The sequence below is a fragment of the Lampetra fluviatilis genome, chromosome 1 (assembly GCF_964198595.1).
Source record: "Lampetra fluviatilis chromosome 1, kcLamFluv1.1, whole genome shotgun sequence".
Taxonomy (NCBI): domain Eukaryota; kingdom Metazoa; phylum Chordata; class Hyperoartia; order Petromyzontiformes; family Petromyzontidae; genus Lampetra; species Lampetra fluviatilis.
In genome coordinates this window covers 15,351,344-15,369,877 of record NC_136275.1, presented here as the reverse complement: position 1 = coordinate 15,369,877, position 18,534 = coordinate 15,351,344, and the positions used below count along the sequence as shown (strand labels likewise).

General features: G+C 45.8%; 1 protein-coding gene across 6 annotated transcripts in view; it reads right to left on the bottom strand.

Annotated features, from left to right (window-relative positions):
- Positions 1-18,534, bottom strand: part of LOC144933004 (thrombospondin type-1 domain-containing protein 7A-like) — a 576,967-nt gene that overhangs the window by 193,800 nt on the left and 364,633 nt on the right. For all 6 annotated transcript variants that reach the window (XM_078857465.1, XM_078857438.1, XM_078857456.1 and 3 more), the window contains one exon: positions 2,924-3,042. In XM_078857465.1, the coding sequence (XP_078713591.1) occupies positions 2,924-3,042 (119 nt within the window). The remainder of the gene's footprint in view (positions 1-2,923; positions 3,043-18,534) is intronic.

Here is an 18,534-nt window from a genome sequence, read left to right as displayed (position 1 = left end):
CGGCGTTTGGGGGGGAAGTTGGATGATTGGGCGTGTTTACCTTCCCCCCACCCTCCCTGACATCCTCAACTAATCGTGGCCCTGCTCGGCAGTCGGTGGGGGGGGGGGTGCATGGGTGGGCTGCATTCTGATGCACAACAAAGAAAACACGTTCCTTCGGAGTGGGCAGGCAGAACTTGGTTGGACAGCGCATTCGTGCACGACAAACAAATATGCACGACAGACAGACAAATAATCCCTGGTGGGCAGTGTGGAACCTGTTGTTCCTACCTGTATAAAAGATAACTTGACTTGAGGTAGCCAGGCAGCCAGCCAGGTAGCCAGCCCCTTAACTATCGGCCCCTCCCCCTTGCTTAGGCACCTCCCCTTACCCCCCTCCTTCAGGCCCCTCCGCTGCCCCCTCCCTCCCTTAGGCCCCTCCCCTGACCACCCCCCCATATCCTTAGGCCCCTCCCCTGACCCCCTTCCCTTAGGCCCCTCCCCTCTCCGTACCCGGCAGTAGGTCTCCACCAATCAAATAACTGTTTATATTATATATATTTATGCACGACAGACAGTCAGACAGACAAAAAATCCCTGGTGGGCAGTGTGGAACATTGTTCCTACCTGTATCAGCTTAACTTCCGCCCCCGACTCCTCCACACACCGCCCCCCCTGCATCCCAAAAGGATGTTACTAATCAGCTTAACTCAGCTTAACCATTAATCGGCTTAACTTCCGCCCCCAAGCCCACACACGCCCCCCCCCTGCATTCCAAAAGGATGTTACTAATCAGCTTAACTCAGCTTATCTATTAATAGGCTTAACTTCTGCCCCCAAGTCCACCCCCCCCCCCTGCATTCCAAAAGGATGTTACTAATCAGCTTAACTCAGCTTATCTATTAATAGGCTTAACTTCCACCCCCAAGCCCACACACGCTCCCCCCCCCCATTCCAACAGGATGTTATTAATCAGCTTAACTCAGCTTATCTATTAATTGGCTTAACTTCCGCCCCCAAGTCCACACACTGGGCCCCCCCCTCCGTCCTAAAAGGACGCTATCAATCAGCTTATCTCAGCTTAACCCCCCCCGACTCCGCACGCCCCACCCTGCATCCCTCCTCCCTGGCTCCCCCCCCCCCTCTTACCCTATATAATCGCTTGTCACAAATAGCTCTCTCTATTCACTACAGTAATTTTGCTGTGGCTGTTCCACCTGATGACAGAAGCTTGTGTTGCCTCCGAAACGTCGTGATTAAAAAAAAAAATAATCTACGTTACTTTACCGAAATAATGTCAACTTATGAAGGGTCACTGTGTGAAACTTTAGTTTCTTGTATAATTGTATATTTTAGAGATGTGTTTGGTAACCATGATAGATGACAATTTGGACATAATTTTTAAAGGTTTTTCTGATAGGAGAAACCACTTTTATGATGGGTCCTTCGAACAAACTAAGTCCCCCCTTTTAACTATAGACAGTTGAGGCATGTGGAAGACCCTTATCATATGTCCATTGTTATGGTCAGCAGAGCACATGAGGCAGTTTATCCAACACCACTCATTACCAACTGTCTTTGCCTCCTTTCTGGTTACATTCACTCATCACACCAGGTATATTACTTATTTTATGCTGAGTTGACCTTGTGAAGACAAAGTCCTAGGTTCATATATTAGTTGCCCTTGGTGTTGTGCACCAATTTCAGGAATCGAAGCTGCGTTATCTGGATGACATCAGTGTGCTCAGAACTACACCATTTCTCAACGACAAACACACAAATATTCCACCACTATGTTACAAATAGGCTGTTTGGGGGGCACCAGAGGACAGTGAGAAAAATCCATTGTTGTACTTTACTTCTACACTCCTGTGTCTATGCTCCCCGTTTTCTACAACCAGCACTGACCAGCGTGGTGATGAATGTTCAAATAACCCCCACGATCGAATGGCATGGGAGGTCATTCACAAGTGGCTTAATAAAGGACTGTACATGTACTTTGGATAAAAGTGTCCAATTTTGCCTTCAAACTAAAAAAGGGCACCATTCACCACTAAGTGAGAGTGATATTACTAAAGAGCCGGTGCCAAGCTCTTTGCATTTTGAGGCAACAAAATGAGATAAAGTCCTGATCGTTGGAGGTCAAAGAAGAGACTTGAGCTTCATGATTTAACAAACTGGGGTAACGGACCAATATACCAAATGTACCAAATCGAAGACAATGATCCCCTGAGGGCCTACAAAGAATGTTTGTGCAAGTACTCTTAGCGGACACCTTTAATGGTCGGCATGGCACACCAGCGGGTGGTGTGGCCAGAACGGTGTGTGGCCATTTTTAACTCTTGAGTGCAGATATTTACACACCACATCAGATACTTATTTAAGGCTAGGTTGACCTAGGGCAGGTGTTGAAATCCTGTGGCTCCGGAGCCATCTTGTATTCACGTGCATTTTTTACCGAATAAAAAAAAAAGGCTATTCTTGTTATTTAGTGGAAACGACTACCACCACTAATGTTAGCCGTGGCTGGGAATCAAACTTAGGTCACCTGGTTCATAGTGCAGTGCATTAACCATGACACAACCGCTCCCCCAACACAAACACAAAATACAAAGATCCCCCGTATAGCCTTAACAGGAGTTTTGGGACATGTTCTCACAACGAAGGCAGTCGAGGCATAGGAAGGGGTGGGTGACCAGCACCATGCCCGACCGCCTTTATATCCCCAGTGGTGATGTTTGCACATGGCACCAGATACTAATTTAAGGCTCAGGCGATCTAGGGGACGCTCAGTTCATATAATTGTCACTGGTGTTGGTAGTGAGTGGAAATCAAACTCAGGGCATTGTGTTCGTAATGTGCTACCCACTGAACTCACCGCTGCACTACAAATCCCTACTCACGCACACATAGACAAAATGGCATGTACGCCTGCATATCTGACCAGTCTGGCGGCAAGGGTCGGGGCACGGCGTCCAGTCACTGAACGGTGAGAGAGTGCAGTCCCGGCGACATGGCACGAGGCAGGCTCTCCGGCTCATGGGGGCTTGGCTCAATGGGCACCTGAATGGACAAGGGGAGGTAGGAGAAATGAGCAGTAAGTCGGGGACCATGTGACCATTAGATTGTCAGGAATATTCTTCCATATAGGACTTCTATAAATACATACCAAGACAAAAAGCAAAGACATGCCATGTAGCCTGAACAGACTGTTGGAGCAAGTGCTGTTAGTGAGTACCTATTAAGGCCGACACAGCACATGAGGGGGTTGGTGGCCAGTACCATGCCTGTTGACCTTTGTCTCCCCCATGCTGATGTTTAAACACCGCACTAAGTAGTAATTTAAGGCTAAGTAAACCTAGAGGAGGTCCAGAATAAGTTCATATATACGCTGTTATCGGTTGTGGGTGGGAATTGAACTCAACTGCTGAGTTTGTAGTGCAGTGCATTAACCATTAAAACAACAGCCGCTATTCACCAATAAGTGGCGGTGGCATCACCACAGTGCCTGTGCCAGGTCAGGTGCAATTTGAGGCCACATGAAGTGTGGAAAGCTCGCTTAAAGGACGTCACGAGATAGACCCAAGTGCCATGGGTTGACTGACTCACTAACCATTACAAATGTACACACACACAAAAAAAAATCCAGGTGGTAATGTTCATTTGCACCTTACTATTGGTCTACTGGATCCATTTTTATAAAGAGTAGCTCATTTGAAATGGCTAATTCTAACTGGAAATACATTAAGAGGGTTCTGACACATTTTAACTGCACCTTATCACACCAAGAATATATACAAGTGTAATTTGGTAACTGTGTGACAAAACAGAGATGGCACTGAGGCGTTTACCTGCACTGCAGACATATTAATGAAAGGTAGATTCTTGGTGAGGCTCAACTTTCAGTTTTAGATGAGAACTGTCCTTTGGAAGAAAGGTGCGTCACCTTCATAAACTTAAAAAATTACTGGTATAAAAAAATATACCGTTGAAGGAATTTGGGTTCTGACCAAAAATAATTTAAATATTAAAAATTTCACATCTTTTTAAGATACTTGTAAGTGTGTTTTAGGATAGCCTAGAAGTTTATAAATGCACTAGCGGAAGTACCCGGCTTTGCCCGGGTGAAAAATATCTTTCTTAAAAACCTTACATATATATACACCGATACTAAGGTATTGTCAAAGCCCGGTGGGCTGTTTGTACATTTCTCCACCAACAAATATATAAGAGGCTTTGACAAGTCCAAAAAGTTGTAGAAAGTGTGGGGTAAATAGTTGATGTCAAAAGGTTTCCGAAAATTGCGGTCTCCCCCCCCCCTCAAAAAATATATTTACCCCTCGTAGGTATATATACTAACAACACCTTACATACAACAGAGGAAGTGGTATCTATTGACTCTGTAGTAGTATCTACTGACTGTACCGTAGTATCTACTGAGCCAGTAGTAGCTACTGCCTGTGTAGTAGTATTTAGTGACTGTAATAACTACTGACCATAGTAGTATTTACTGGGCCTACAGTAGTATCTACCGACTATATACTCGTAACGACTAACTGTATAGTATCTGCTGACTCTATAGTTGTATCCACTGACTATAGTAGTAACTACAAAATCTATAGCAGTATGTACTCACTCTATAATAGTATCTACTGACTCTAGTAGCTACTCACCGTGGTAGTATGTACTGACTGTATAGTAGTATATACTGACTGTAGCAGTATTGACTGACTGTAGCGGTATATACTGACTGTTTCAGTATTTACTATAGCGGTATCTACCAACTCGATAGCAGTATCTACTATCGCTACAGCAGTGTATACCGACTGAGGTCGTACCTGCTATCACTACAGCAGTGCATACTGCTGTGTTGGTACCTGTTATGATGACAGCAGTGCATATTGTGGTGGAACCTGCTATGATTACAGCAGTGCATACTGCTGTGGTGGTATCTGCTATGATGAGAGGAGTACATATTGTGGTGGTGGTACCTGGTATGATAACAGCAGTGCATATTGACTGTACTCATCATTCACCCTCACCATTCACCACTCACAACTCACCCTTACCACTCATCCTCACCACTCACCACTCCCACTCACTATTCACCATTCACCCTCACAACTCACCACTCACCAAACTCCCTCACCAATCTCCCTCACCACTCACCCTCACCCTCACCACTCACCCTCACCACTCACTCTCACCACTAACCCTCACCACTAACCCTCACCACTCACTCACCACTCTCCCTCACCACTCACCGTCACAACCACCACTCACCCTCAGCACTCAACTTCACCCTCACTACTCACCATTCATCCTCACCAATCACCACTGACCAATCACCACTCACCACTCTCCACTAACCCTCACCACTCAACCTCACCACTCACCCTCAAAACTAACCACTCTCTCACCACTCACCCTCACCACTCAGCACTCACCCTCACCACTCACCCTCACCACTCACCCCTCACCGCTCACCACTCACCCATCACCACTCACAACCGCCACTCACCCTCACCACTCATCCTCAACACTCACCCTCACAACAACCACTCACCCTCACCACTCACCCTGACCACTCACCACTCATCCTCACCAATCACACCCTCACCAATCACCACTCACCCGCACTGTTCACTCTCACCACTTACGCTCACCCTCACCACTCACCCCTCACTAATCACCACTCATAACCGCCACTCACCCTCACCAGTCACCACTCACCCTCAACACTCACCCTCACCACTCACCGTCACCACTCACCCTCACTACTCACCACTCATCCTCACCAATCACACCCTCAACAATCACCACTCACCCTCACAACTCACCCTCACCACTCACTCTCACCACTCACCACTCACCCTCACAACAACCACTCACCCTCACCGCTCAGCACTCACCCTCACTACTCACCCTCACCACTCACCACTAATCCTCACCAATCACACCCTCACCAATCACCACTCACCCTCACCACTTGCCACTCACCCTCACCACTCACCCTCACCATTCACCCTCACCACTCTCCCTCACCACTCACCAGTCACGCTCACCACTCACCCTCACTACTCACCACTCATCCTCACCACTCACCCTGACCACTCACCACTCATCCTCACCAATCACACCCTCAACAATCACCACTCACCCTCACCACTCACGCTCAACACTCACCCTCACCACTCATGCTCACCACTAACCCTCACCACTCACCCTCACCACTCACTAATCACCTCTCACAACCGTCACTCACCCTCACCACTCACTCTTACCACTCACCCTCACCACTCACCCTCACAACAACCACTCACCCTCACTACTCATCCTCACCAATCGCACCCTCACCAATCACCACTCACCCTCACTGCTCACCCTCACCGCTCACCACTCAACCTCACCCTCACCACTCACGCTCACCCTCACCACTCACCTCTCACTAATCACCACTCACAACTGCCACTCACCCTCCTCACTCACCCTCACCACTCACCCTCACCAATCACCACTCACCCTCACCACTCACCCTCACCATTCACCCTCACCACTCAACCTCACCATTCACCCTCACCACTTTCCCTCACCACTCTCCCTCACCACTCACCCTCACCACTCACCAGTCACGCTCACCACTCACCCTCACTACTCACCACTCACCCTCAACACTCACCCTCACCGCTCACCACTCACCCTCAACACTCACCCTCACCGCTCACCACTCACCCTGACCACTCACCACTCATCCTCACCAATCACATCCTCACCAATCACCACTCACCCTCACTGCTCACCCTCACCGCTCACCCTCACCACTCACCCTCACCACTCACGCTCACCCTCACCACTCACCCCTCACTAATCACCACTCACAACCGCCACTCACCCTCACCACTAACCCTCACCACTCACCCACACCACTCACTAATCACCTCTCACAACCGTCACTCACTCTCACCACTCACTCTTACCACTCACCCTCACCACGCACCCTCACAACAACCACTCACCCTCACAACAACCACTCACCCTCACTACTCACCCTCACCACTCATCCTCACCAATCACACCCTCACCAATCACCACTCACCCTCACTGCTCACCACTCAACCTCACCACTCACGCTCACCCTCACCACTCACCCCTCACTAATCACCACTAACAACCACCACTCACCCTCACCACTCACCCTCACCAATCACCACTCACCCTCACCACTTACCACTCACCCTCACCACTCACTACTCACCCTCACCACTCTCCCTCACCACTCTCCCTCACCACTCTCCCTCACCACTCTCCCTCACCACTCACCCTCACCAATCACCACTCACCCTCACCACTTGCCACTCACCCTCACCACTCACCACTCACCCTCACCATTCACCCTCACCACTCTCCCTCACCACTCTCCCTCACCATTCTCCCTCACCACTCTCCGTCACCACTCACCAGTCACGCTCACCACTCACCCTCACTACTCACCACTCACCCTCAACACTCACCCTCACCTCTCACCACTCACCCTCACCACTCACCCTGACCACTCACCACTCATCCTCACCAATCACACCCTCAACAATCACCACTCACCCTCACCACTCACGCTCAACACTCACCCTCACCACTCATGCTCACCACTAACCCTCACCACTCACCCTCACAACAACCACTCACCCTCACTACTCATCCTCACCACTCACCCTCACAACAACCACTCACCCTCACTACTCATCCTCACCAATCGCACCCTCACCAATCACCACTCACCCTCACTGCTCACCCTCACCGCTCACCACTCAACCTCACCCTCACCACTCACGCTCACCCTCACCACTCACCCTCACCAATCACCACTCACCCTCACCACTCACCCTCACCATTCACCGTCACCACTCACCCTCACCATTCACCCTCACCACTTTCCCTCACCACTCTCCCTCACCACTCACCCTCACCACTCACCAGTCATGCTCACCACTCACCCTCACTACTCACCACTCACCCTCAACACTCACCCTCACCGCTCACCCTCAACACTCACCCTCACCGCTCACCACTCACCCTGACCACTCACCACTCATCCTCACCAATCACATCCTCACCAATCACCACTCACCCTCACTGCTCACTCTTACCACTCACCCTCACCACGCACCCTCACAACAACCACTCACCCTCACAACAACCACTCACCCTCACTACTCACCCTCACCACTCATCCTCACCAATCACACCCTCACCAATCACCACTCACCCGCACTGCTCACCACTCAACCTCACCACTCACCCCTCACTAATCACCACTAACAACCGCCACTCACCCTCCCCACTCACCCTCACCACTCACCCTCACCAATCACCACTCACCCTCACCACTTACCACTCACCCTCACCACTCACTACTCTCCCTCACCACTCTCCCTCACCACTCTCCCTCACCACTCTCCCTCACCAGTCACGCTCACCACTCACCACTCACGCTCACCACTCACGCTCACTACTCACCCTAACCACTCACCACTCACCCTCAACACTCACCCTCACCGCTCACCACTCACACTCACCACTCACCCTGACCACTCACCACTCATCCTCACCAATCACACCCTCACCAATCACCACTCACCCTCATTGCTCACCCTCACTGCTCACCCTCACCACTCATCCTAACCACTCACGCTCACCCTCACCACTCACCCCTCACTAATCACCACTCACAACCGCCACTCACCCTCACCACTCACCCTCACCACTCACCCTCACTACTCACCACTCATCCTCACCAATCACACCCTCAACAATCACCACTCACCCTCACCACTCACGCTCAACACTCACCCTCACCACTCTCCCCCTCACCACTCTCCCCCTCACCACTCTCCCCTCACTAATCACCAGAGGTGGGACAAAGTCATTGTTATGCAAGTCCAAGTCGAGTCGCAAGTCATCAAATTCATGACTCGAGTCTGACTCGAGTCCAAGTCACATGACTCGAGTCCACATCTCATAGGTGGGACAAAGTCATTGTTATGCAAGTCCAAGTCGAGTCGCAAGTCATCAAATTCATGACTCGAGTCTGACTCGAGTCCAAGTCACATGACTCGAGTCCACACCTCTGCTAATCACCACTAACAACCGCCACTCACCCTCCCCACTCACCCTCACCATCACCACTCACCCTCCCCCTCACCACTCTCCCCCTCACCACTCTCCCCCTCACCACTCTCCCCCTCACCACTCTCCCCCTCACCACTCTCCCCCTCACCACTCTCCCCCTCACCACTCTCCCCCTCACCACTCTCCCCCTCACCACTCTCCCCCTCACCACTCTCCCCCTCACCACTCTCCCCCTCACCACTCTCCCCCTCACCACTCTCCCCCTCACCACTCTCCCCCTCACCACTCCCCCCCTCACCACTCTCCCCCTCACCACTCTCCCCACCACTCACCCACAGCACCACCACTCTCCCCCTCACCACTCTCCCCCTCACCACTCTCCCCCTCACCACTCTCTCCCTCACCACATGTTAAGGGCGATCCTAAAGGAATCTACAACCTTCGATGATTCCTTTGCGCGATTCAAAGAATCGATTCCTGGCGCATAGGAGGTTTCCATTTTTAATTACAGAGTTATATTTTCATTCGTATGTTATGTTTTAAAGTTTTCAGGAGTTTTTAATTATATTTTAGCCCCGGTCAACGCCGGATATTTCCCATTCGTAGCAGTTTATATCAACTCTATAACCAACTTATATTAAACGGAAATAAGGCGATTCTAAATGAATCTACAACCGTCGATTTCTTTTTCGTGATTCAGAGAATCGATTCTTGGCGCGGTCGGGTTTAGAGTTTTAATTACACAGTTGTATTTTCATTGGGATGTTATGTTTTAAAGTTTTCAGAAGATTTTAAATGTATTTTTCCCCCGGGCAACGCTGGGTATATCGAGTTTATACCACAAAGTCGACGCCTGATAGACTTGCGTGTCGAGGCCTAGTACCATGCAGAGCCTCCGGCCTCGCCTAGATTGCCCACCCGGCTGAGGCTGGGTACTGGGGCCGTTAACCCCCCCCCCCCCCCGCGCTACAATAATACTGTCTAATCGCTATAATTTTATTATCTACCGACCCTATAATAGTAATTGCACACATTGGGGTGGGGAGTGAAGAGGACGTGAAACTTTGATGAATTTACCTCAGAGTCGCGTGTTAATGCGTGCACATATTTTTAATGGTAATTCAAAATGGCGTCCACCCCGCAGCGAACGCGTTGCTATCCGTTGCCAGGGGCAACCGCCGTGGTCCGCGCCGGCCGGCAAGCGTAAATAAATAAATAAAGCGTTAAATAAATAACTAAAGATAAATCGCACTAAATCGATAATCGGCCCGATTTAAAGTTTAGAGACGAAACATCGGAAATGCCTAAGTTTACCGCGGGGCCGGGGGCGTGCCCACCTGCAAAATTTAATCTCGCCGAACCCCACGGTCCGAGAGCTAAATCCCCCGGTAGGGAGCGTACGCAGACGGACGGACGGACGGACGGACAGACAAAAAATGAATTATATAGGTAAGATAATAATTGGATTATCTACAAACAAATTATGATACAATTATGGCCACTTAAAAGGTTGGAAAATATCTGTATGTAATTTGTAATATATTTAAACTAGCCTTTTGCCCGTCCAAGGACGGGTGTATTGCAGTAAATCTGAAACTTGCAAGCGAAAAAGCAGACCGCGACGTGATATTCATTGCATTAATGGCGTGTGCAATTTGTAAGGCCGCGGTGACACATACTTATTTCATTTTAAGTTTATAATCCCTTGTTCAACATGACGTCCATTTTACTTTGATGTCTCAATAGTGTTACGGAGATCGCGTGACCTGAGGGTTCTGCCTTTGTAGTGAGGGTTGTAAGTTGACCCCGAGGAGGAGAGGAGGAGAGGAGGAGGCGCCTCGGCCCCCCATGTGGAGTGACGTCAGCCGTTAATTATAATAAATGGGGGGGGTGTCCATTTGGAGGACGTCACCTTATAATGCTTATTAATGAGGGGGGCTGTTCGATGTGGAGTGACGTCACCTACTCATGATTATTAATAAGGGGGAGGGTGCTCCATGTGGAGGACGTAACCTGTTCATGATTATTAATGAGGGGGGCTGGTCGACGTGGAGTGACGTCACGAGCGTTGCGCACAGACATTCTTGGCTCATTATAGTAGGTAATAATAATGGCGGGAGGTCCATTAGGAGGACGTCACCTGCTCATGATTATTAATGAGGGGGGCTGTTCGATGTGGAGTGATGTCACTTGCGCGTGATTATTAGTGAGGGGGGGAAGTACTCCATATTGAGTGCTGGATTGTTGTAACAGCTCTCTCGCTGGTTCAGTAGTTCCACTGCTGGATTATCTTTTTTCTGCCTGAAGACGGCCGCTTGTGTTGTGATCGAAACGTCGTGATATGTTATTAAATCCTTTATATTAAGTTCGCTTGCTTGCTTAGGACCGTGCAAATCTTTCAGTCGTTTTTTAACCCACTTCCCGTGATCCAATCGAGCTGACATTTTCCACACAGACTCGTTGTGCGTGACAATTAATGTTCATGAAAAAAACATTTCTAAAATTTTACACTTTTTAGGACAAAAATATTATATTTAATTACCAATTGCTTAATCCTGCCATGCAATCATCTGACCCATAGGTGGCAGCCATCTCAAGCCAGAGGACGAGAGGACTCTAGCCGTCACGCATATAAAGGATTTATAGTGAAAAACTTTGTTTTTACGGGTTATACTTATTTATTGTTTTGTTTTTATACCTACGTGACTTTACCGAAAGAACCAAATAGTATAGACAAAACTATCATTAGATATTGTTGCAAAATGTGTTTTAGTAGACATTAAGGTTATCACAACACATGAGGATATGTGGCCAGAGCACCACATATGGAAGTCTTTTATTTCTCCAATGACAGTATTCACAAATTGAAGGCTAAGTTGACCTAGAGTAGAACTAGAAACATCACTTGACACTGATGTTATAAATGGCTGGGATTCGAACTTGGGTCATTAGCATTTCAGTCCAAAGTGCAAATCCCGCCACCACCACTCCCTTCACATAATCACACAGTCACACATAACCCAAGTAAATTGCACACTTACACAAACTGCATACATGATATTAGCTGTAAAAAAAATTATCTAATAAGAAATAGATACATTGAAGCTATCTTCTTGGTTCTTTCGGTAAAGTCACGTAGAAGGGAAGTAATAAAATAATAAAAATAAAACAATAAAATAATTCTCACGACGTTTCGGCCAAAACGCAAGCAGCCGTCCTCAGGTGAAGACCAGGTCTGTCGGGGAGAGGACGGCTGCTTGCGTTGTGGCCGAAACGTTGTGAGAATTATTTTATTATGTTTTATTTTTATTATTTTATTACTTCCCCTCTACGTGACTTTACCGAAAGAACCAAGAAGATGAATCCCTGCAGTCACGAAAGCTTTAAATCGACATTGAAGCTAATTTCTGTAAAAAAAATACAGCTCTTAAGTTGACATAGCATTATTACCTGAAGTTTTCACAATGCAAGATATAAAGGCATTAAATAAACAACGTATGGAACAAAAGGTCGTGGTTTGCACATTGACCTTACCAATTTAAGATGTCCTTAATATGTCCTTAATCATAAAAATGCTTACACCTTGATGTACAACGAGCTGACTCTGCACCGACGGCAAGCACAGGTGACTTGGTGCAATTACTCGTTATTATAATATTTTTTTTGAAAACAAACCCAGGAGGCACAAGCTGACACGTCCCTGTCCACGCACAATGTGTAAAGGACCCCACGCTGCTAGGGCAGCTTCTATATGTCCGGGCCTTAACAACATTCTCTGTGGGCACGCGCTGCGTGTGCGTGTGTGTGGTCTCCAGGTATCAGTAGTTAAGTAATCGTGCAATGGCAGCATTAGTGACACAACCCAAATCATTAAGTCAAGGTTCTTGCTGCCCCACTGGCTTGAGGGACTGTCGATCAATGCAGAATTGTATTAAATAAGCACGCTCATACACTCCCTGCAGAGGGTCTTTGCATAAAATGGGGACTCTGGTGGCATCAAACTGCAGAGATGATGAGTGGTATGACCACAATTAGCTTATTTCTACTGCAGGTGTGCTGCCACTAATTCATTGGCAACACGCTGTGAGCTTTAGACATTTCTAAATGGGTAAAGTGACACAGTATCGTCACTTACATGTTACTTTGAGAGTACGGTTTTTGTTTTTTTATGTAAATATTATCCTTCAACACACTACTTGAAATGCATCACCATAATATATTTATCTTCTTGGTTCTTTTGGTAAAGTCACGTAGAAGGGAAGTAATAAAATAATAAAAATTAAACAGAATAAAACAATTCTCACGACGTTTCGGCCACAACGCAAGCAGCCGTCTTCAGGTGAAGAATGAAACACCACCAAGCTTGGAGCGTATATTTAAGCTGGGTTGGAGGGGGGGAGGTGGGAAGAAGAGCGCCTTAACAAAAAAAAATTGCATATCAAGAGGAATTTAGTATATGGAAAATGCGTAGGAGGTGGGCGGGGGGGCTTCAAATTAATATTATGCCCGTGCATTATGCAGGATTAGCAGCATCAAAGGGAGGGGGAAGGGGGGTAGCATTAACAAAGGAAAGGAATGTTAATAGTATGTAGCTGCAGTTACTAAACAACCAAGTAAAAGACTGAAGTATAAACTACATAAACAACTAAAGTATAAACTACATAGCATCATCAGTATACTTACTAAACTCTACAATAAGCTGAGTTACTAACAGTAAGTAATACATTACAATTCTACGTCGTAAAAATTATATAATATGCTTCCATCTAAACTTTATTCTCTTACATCACACGAGTCTACACCGTACTATATACTGCCATAGACAAACCCAGCATTAAATTATATACTGTATTGCTATAAACCACCTTATACATTTTAATATAACACTATGTATTATTCTACCCACCCTAATGTGTATCACACTGCTATATGTTTACTATACAATTACGATACTATATATTACTTTGCACATTGTATTAAGCATATAAATGTTATACTATTTGTTATTATACACTGTACCATTGACCGTCGTGTCAATGGGTGAGTCGTGGAGGGGAAAACTTGCAGCGGAGCAAAGAATCCATTTTTTTACGACGTAGAATTGTAATGTATTACTTACTGTTAGTAACTCAGCTTATTGTAGAGTATAGTAAGTACACTGATGATGCTATGTAGTTTATACTTTAGTTGTTTATGTAGTTTATACTTCAGACTTTTACTTGGTTGTTAAGTAACTGCAGCTACATACTATTAACATTCCTTTCCTTTGTTAATGCTACCCCCCTTCCCCCTCCCTTTGATGCTGCTAATCCTGCATAATGCACGAGCATAATATTAATTTTAAAACACCCCCGCCCACCTCCTACGCATTTTCCATATGCTAAATTCCTCTTGATATGCAAATTATTTTGTTAAGGCGCTCTTCTTCCCACCTCCCCCCCTCCAACCCAGCTTAAATATACGCTCCAAGCTTGGTTGTGTTTCATTCTTCACCTGAGGACGGCTGCTTGCGTTGTGGCCGAGACGTCGTGAGAATTGTTTTATTATGTTTAATTTTTATTATTTTATTACTTCCCTTCTACGTGACTTTACCGAAAGAACCAAGAAGATGAATCCCTGCAGTCACGAAAGCTTTAAATCGAAATATAATATATTTACACAGAAACTAATGCTCTTTGCACTACTGTGTGAGTTGCTGGTCTTTAACCCGAGGTTGTAAATCACACCGTGTTTAAAAACAATACAGGACAACGAGAAGAAAGGAAATGCTAGCTTTCAAGTTGATGTGAAATTAATACTGCACAGCTTGACATCTCTGGCACATGGACTTGGGCACATCAAGGCTAGAGCAAGAAATGTTATTCATAGTAGAGACCAAAACAACAGTATTCAGCCTTTTTGCAAACTAAGAAAGGCTATAAAACAGCATATATTTTAAGTCTTAAGTGTGCTACAAAAATCTAATTACACCAACGATTCAATTATACTGTCACAGTGCACATAAGCACTGTAAAATATCTATGAATTGTTTCATGCATTCGAAAGTTAATTATCAGAAAAGTCCCCAGCTTTAACAGTTGTCGTGAAATGGAGATGCGTTGTTCTTGATATAAAGGTGGCTCCTGGTACGGGGAGAGACTCTTTGTTCTGCCTACATTTCTTAAAAATATTCATGAGGCCATACTTTCTCCCCATTTTGTGGCAAGCCTTTGCCTTCTGGAACATTTCAGCAATTACCTATCAGATGCACCGCCAGACCCTATACATCTTAGGCACAATTGTTTCCTCAGTGAAGCTCCCGCAAGGTGTCACGTCAAATACTTTTTTGGATGCCTCAATAAATAATCATTTCCAGGAGATCCCCTTAATCTGCCATCGTCGTGACATTCTCATAGAAATAAGTTATTGGTTAGATAAACATGACCTTCCCTTACTGAAACCATGCCAACCATACTTAATCAATATCCACTTTTCCAGTCAAAACATCCGTGCATTCAAGTATTTTATTTAAACGTAATATCTACACAACTCTTGCGAGTTCCAAATGTTCTGTAGTTCTCAATGTTATATTTCACCCTCCCTTGCATGGAGACCACACAATAGAGATATTCAACAGTCTGTAATTGTATGTATGTTGAACTTCTTTCGCACTGTACGTAGCCAACCATGCTAATCGGAGGTGCAGAGAAGGACAAACTAAACGCAAAAAAACAAGATCGAGTTCTGCATGCAATTGAACAAAGCAACCTTAGGTCTTTCTCTTTAGTTTCTCTTAAATTTTGACTGTAATCCCATCCAAGCAACGAGAATTATCTGTCTTCACACTTACAAAGTGCTTGATTACTTAATTCCTGTCAATCCCCATTAAAAGCTTGACATCCAAACGAGGCCTTCATATACAATTTAACATTTAGAATGTTTCAAGTAATGTATTTTACACAGTAGGTAAGAAAATATGTTTTAATTGGCCAGGCTATATGAATCGGAATTAAGTCAAATTGTATATCCTGTCTGACAAGGTGCAAGCCCTTTTATATTTCTTCCTTTTCCAAAAGAGAGAATTGAAGGAAAATTAGATTCCAGTAAAGTGCATAAGTATACAAATATATACGCATTACATAGTTTAAAACACACATGATATATGAAGAAACATTTTCAATATAAAATAAAAGTTCACCAAAATTCCTCATACATCTGTAAGAGTGATAGGGTGCCAAATCAAAGTGCCTTCACACACAATGGAACAGTGATGTGCTGCTCGTTTCTGTTGGCAGTTCGGAGCTAGTAATAGCGATTCCACATTGTCATGATAGCTACAGTGAGGGAAAAAAGCATTTGATCCCCTGCTGATTTTGTACGTTTGCCCACTGACAAAGAAATTATCAGTCTATAATTTTAATGGTAGGTTTATTTGAACAGTGAGAGACAGAATAACAACAAAAAAATCCAGAAAAACGCATGTCAAAAATGTTATACATTTATTTGCATTTTAATGAGGGAAATAAGTATTTGACCCCTCTGCAAAACATGACTTAGTACTTGGTGGCAAAACCCATGTTGGCAACCACAGAGGTCAGACGTTTCTTGTAGTTGGCCACCAGGTTTGCACACATCTCAGGAGGGATTTTGTCCCACTCCTCTTTGCAGATCTTCTCCAAGTCATTAAGGTTTCGAGGCTGACGTTTGGCAACTCGAACCTACAACTCCCTCCACAGATTTTCTATGGGATTAAGGTCTGGAGACTGGCTAGGCCACTCCAGGACCTTAATGTGCTTCTTCTTGAGCCACTCCTTTGTTGCCTTGGCCGTGTGTTTTGGGTCATTGTCATGCTGGAATACCCATCCACGACCAATTTTCAATGCCCTGGCTGAGGGAAGGAGGTTATCGCCCAAGATTTGACGGTACATGGCCCCGTCCATCGTCCCTTTGATGCGGTGAAGTTGTCCTGTTCCCTTAGCAGAAAAACACCCCCAAAGCATAATGTTTCCACCTCCATGTTTGATGGTGGGGATGGTGTTCTTGGGGTCATAGCAGAGGTGGGACAAAGTCATTGTTATGCAAGTCCAAGTCGAGTCGCAAGTCATCAAATTCATGACTCGAGTCTGACTCGAGTCCAAGTCACATGACTCGAGTCCACATCTCAGAGGTGGGACAAAGTCATTGTTATGCAAGTCCAAGTCGAGTCGCAAGTCATCAAATTCATGACTCGAGTCTGACTCGAGTCCAAGTCACATGACTCGAGTCCACACCTCTGGGTCATAGGCAGCATTCCTCCTCCTCCAAACACGGCGAGTTGAGTTGATGCCAAAGAGCTCCATTTTGGTCTCATCTGACCACAACACTTTCACCCAGTTGTCCTCTGAATCATTCAGATGTTCATTGGCAAACTCCAGACGGGCATGTATATGTGCTTTCTTGAGCAGGCGCTGCAGGATTTCAGTCCTTCACGGCGTAGTGTGTTACCAACTGTTTTCTTGGTGACTATGGTCCCAGCTGCTTTGAGATCATTGACAAGATCTTCCCGTATAGTTCTGGGCTGATTCCTCACCGTTCTCATGATCATTGCAACTCCACGAGGTGAGATCTTGCATAGAGCCCCAGGCCGAGGGAGATTGACAGTTCTTTTGTGTTTCTTCCATTTGCAAATAATCGCACCAACTGTTGTTACCTTCTCACCAAGCTGCTTGGCGATGGTCTTGTAGCCCATTCCAGCCTTGTGTAGGTCTACAATCTTGTCCCTGACATCCTTGGAGAGCTCTTTGGTCTTGGCCATGGTGGAGAGTTTGGAATCTGATTGATTGATTGCTTCTGTGAATAGGTGTCTTTGATACAGGTAACAAGCTGAGATTAGGAGCACTCCCTTTAAGAGTGTGCTCCTAATCTCAGCTCGTTACCTGTATAAAAGACACCTGGGAGCCAGAAATCGTTCTGATTGAGAGGGGGTCAAATACTTATTTCCCTCATTAAAATGCAAATAAATGTATACATTTTTGACATGCGTTTTTCTGGATTTTGTTGTTGTTATTCTGTCTCTCACTGTTCAAATAAACCTACCATTAAAATTATAGACTGATCATTTCTTTGTCAGTGGGCAAACGTACAAAATCAGCAGGGGATCAAATACTTTTTTCCCTCACTGTATGGGTAGTGTGTCAAAAGGAGGATGTTTGTTGATGTCTTAAACAGTAGTACTTTTTATCAACATGAGCAGTAATGCTAGGCTGAGTTTACCTCTGACTTGGATTTTAACTCCAGATATTGAGTAGAGTGCTCTAAAACACAGCTCCAAAGTGAATATAAATATACAGAACCTACATAAGTATATATGATTGGTATATTTCTAACATACAAACACTGGCACAGTGTTTCTTAATGAGGACTAAAAACTAAGACCCCCCCACAACATTAAAAAAGCGGCATTTGACACAA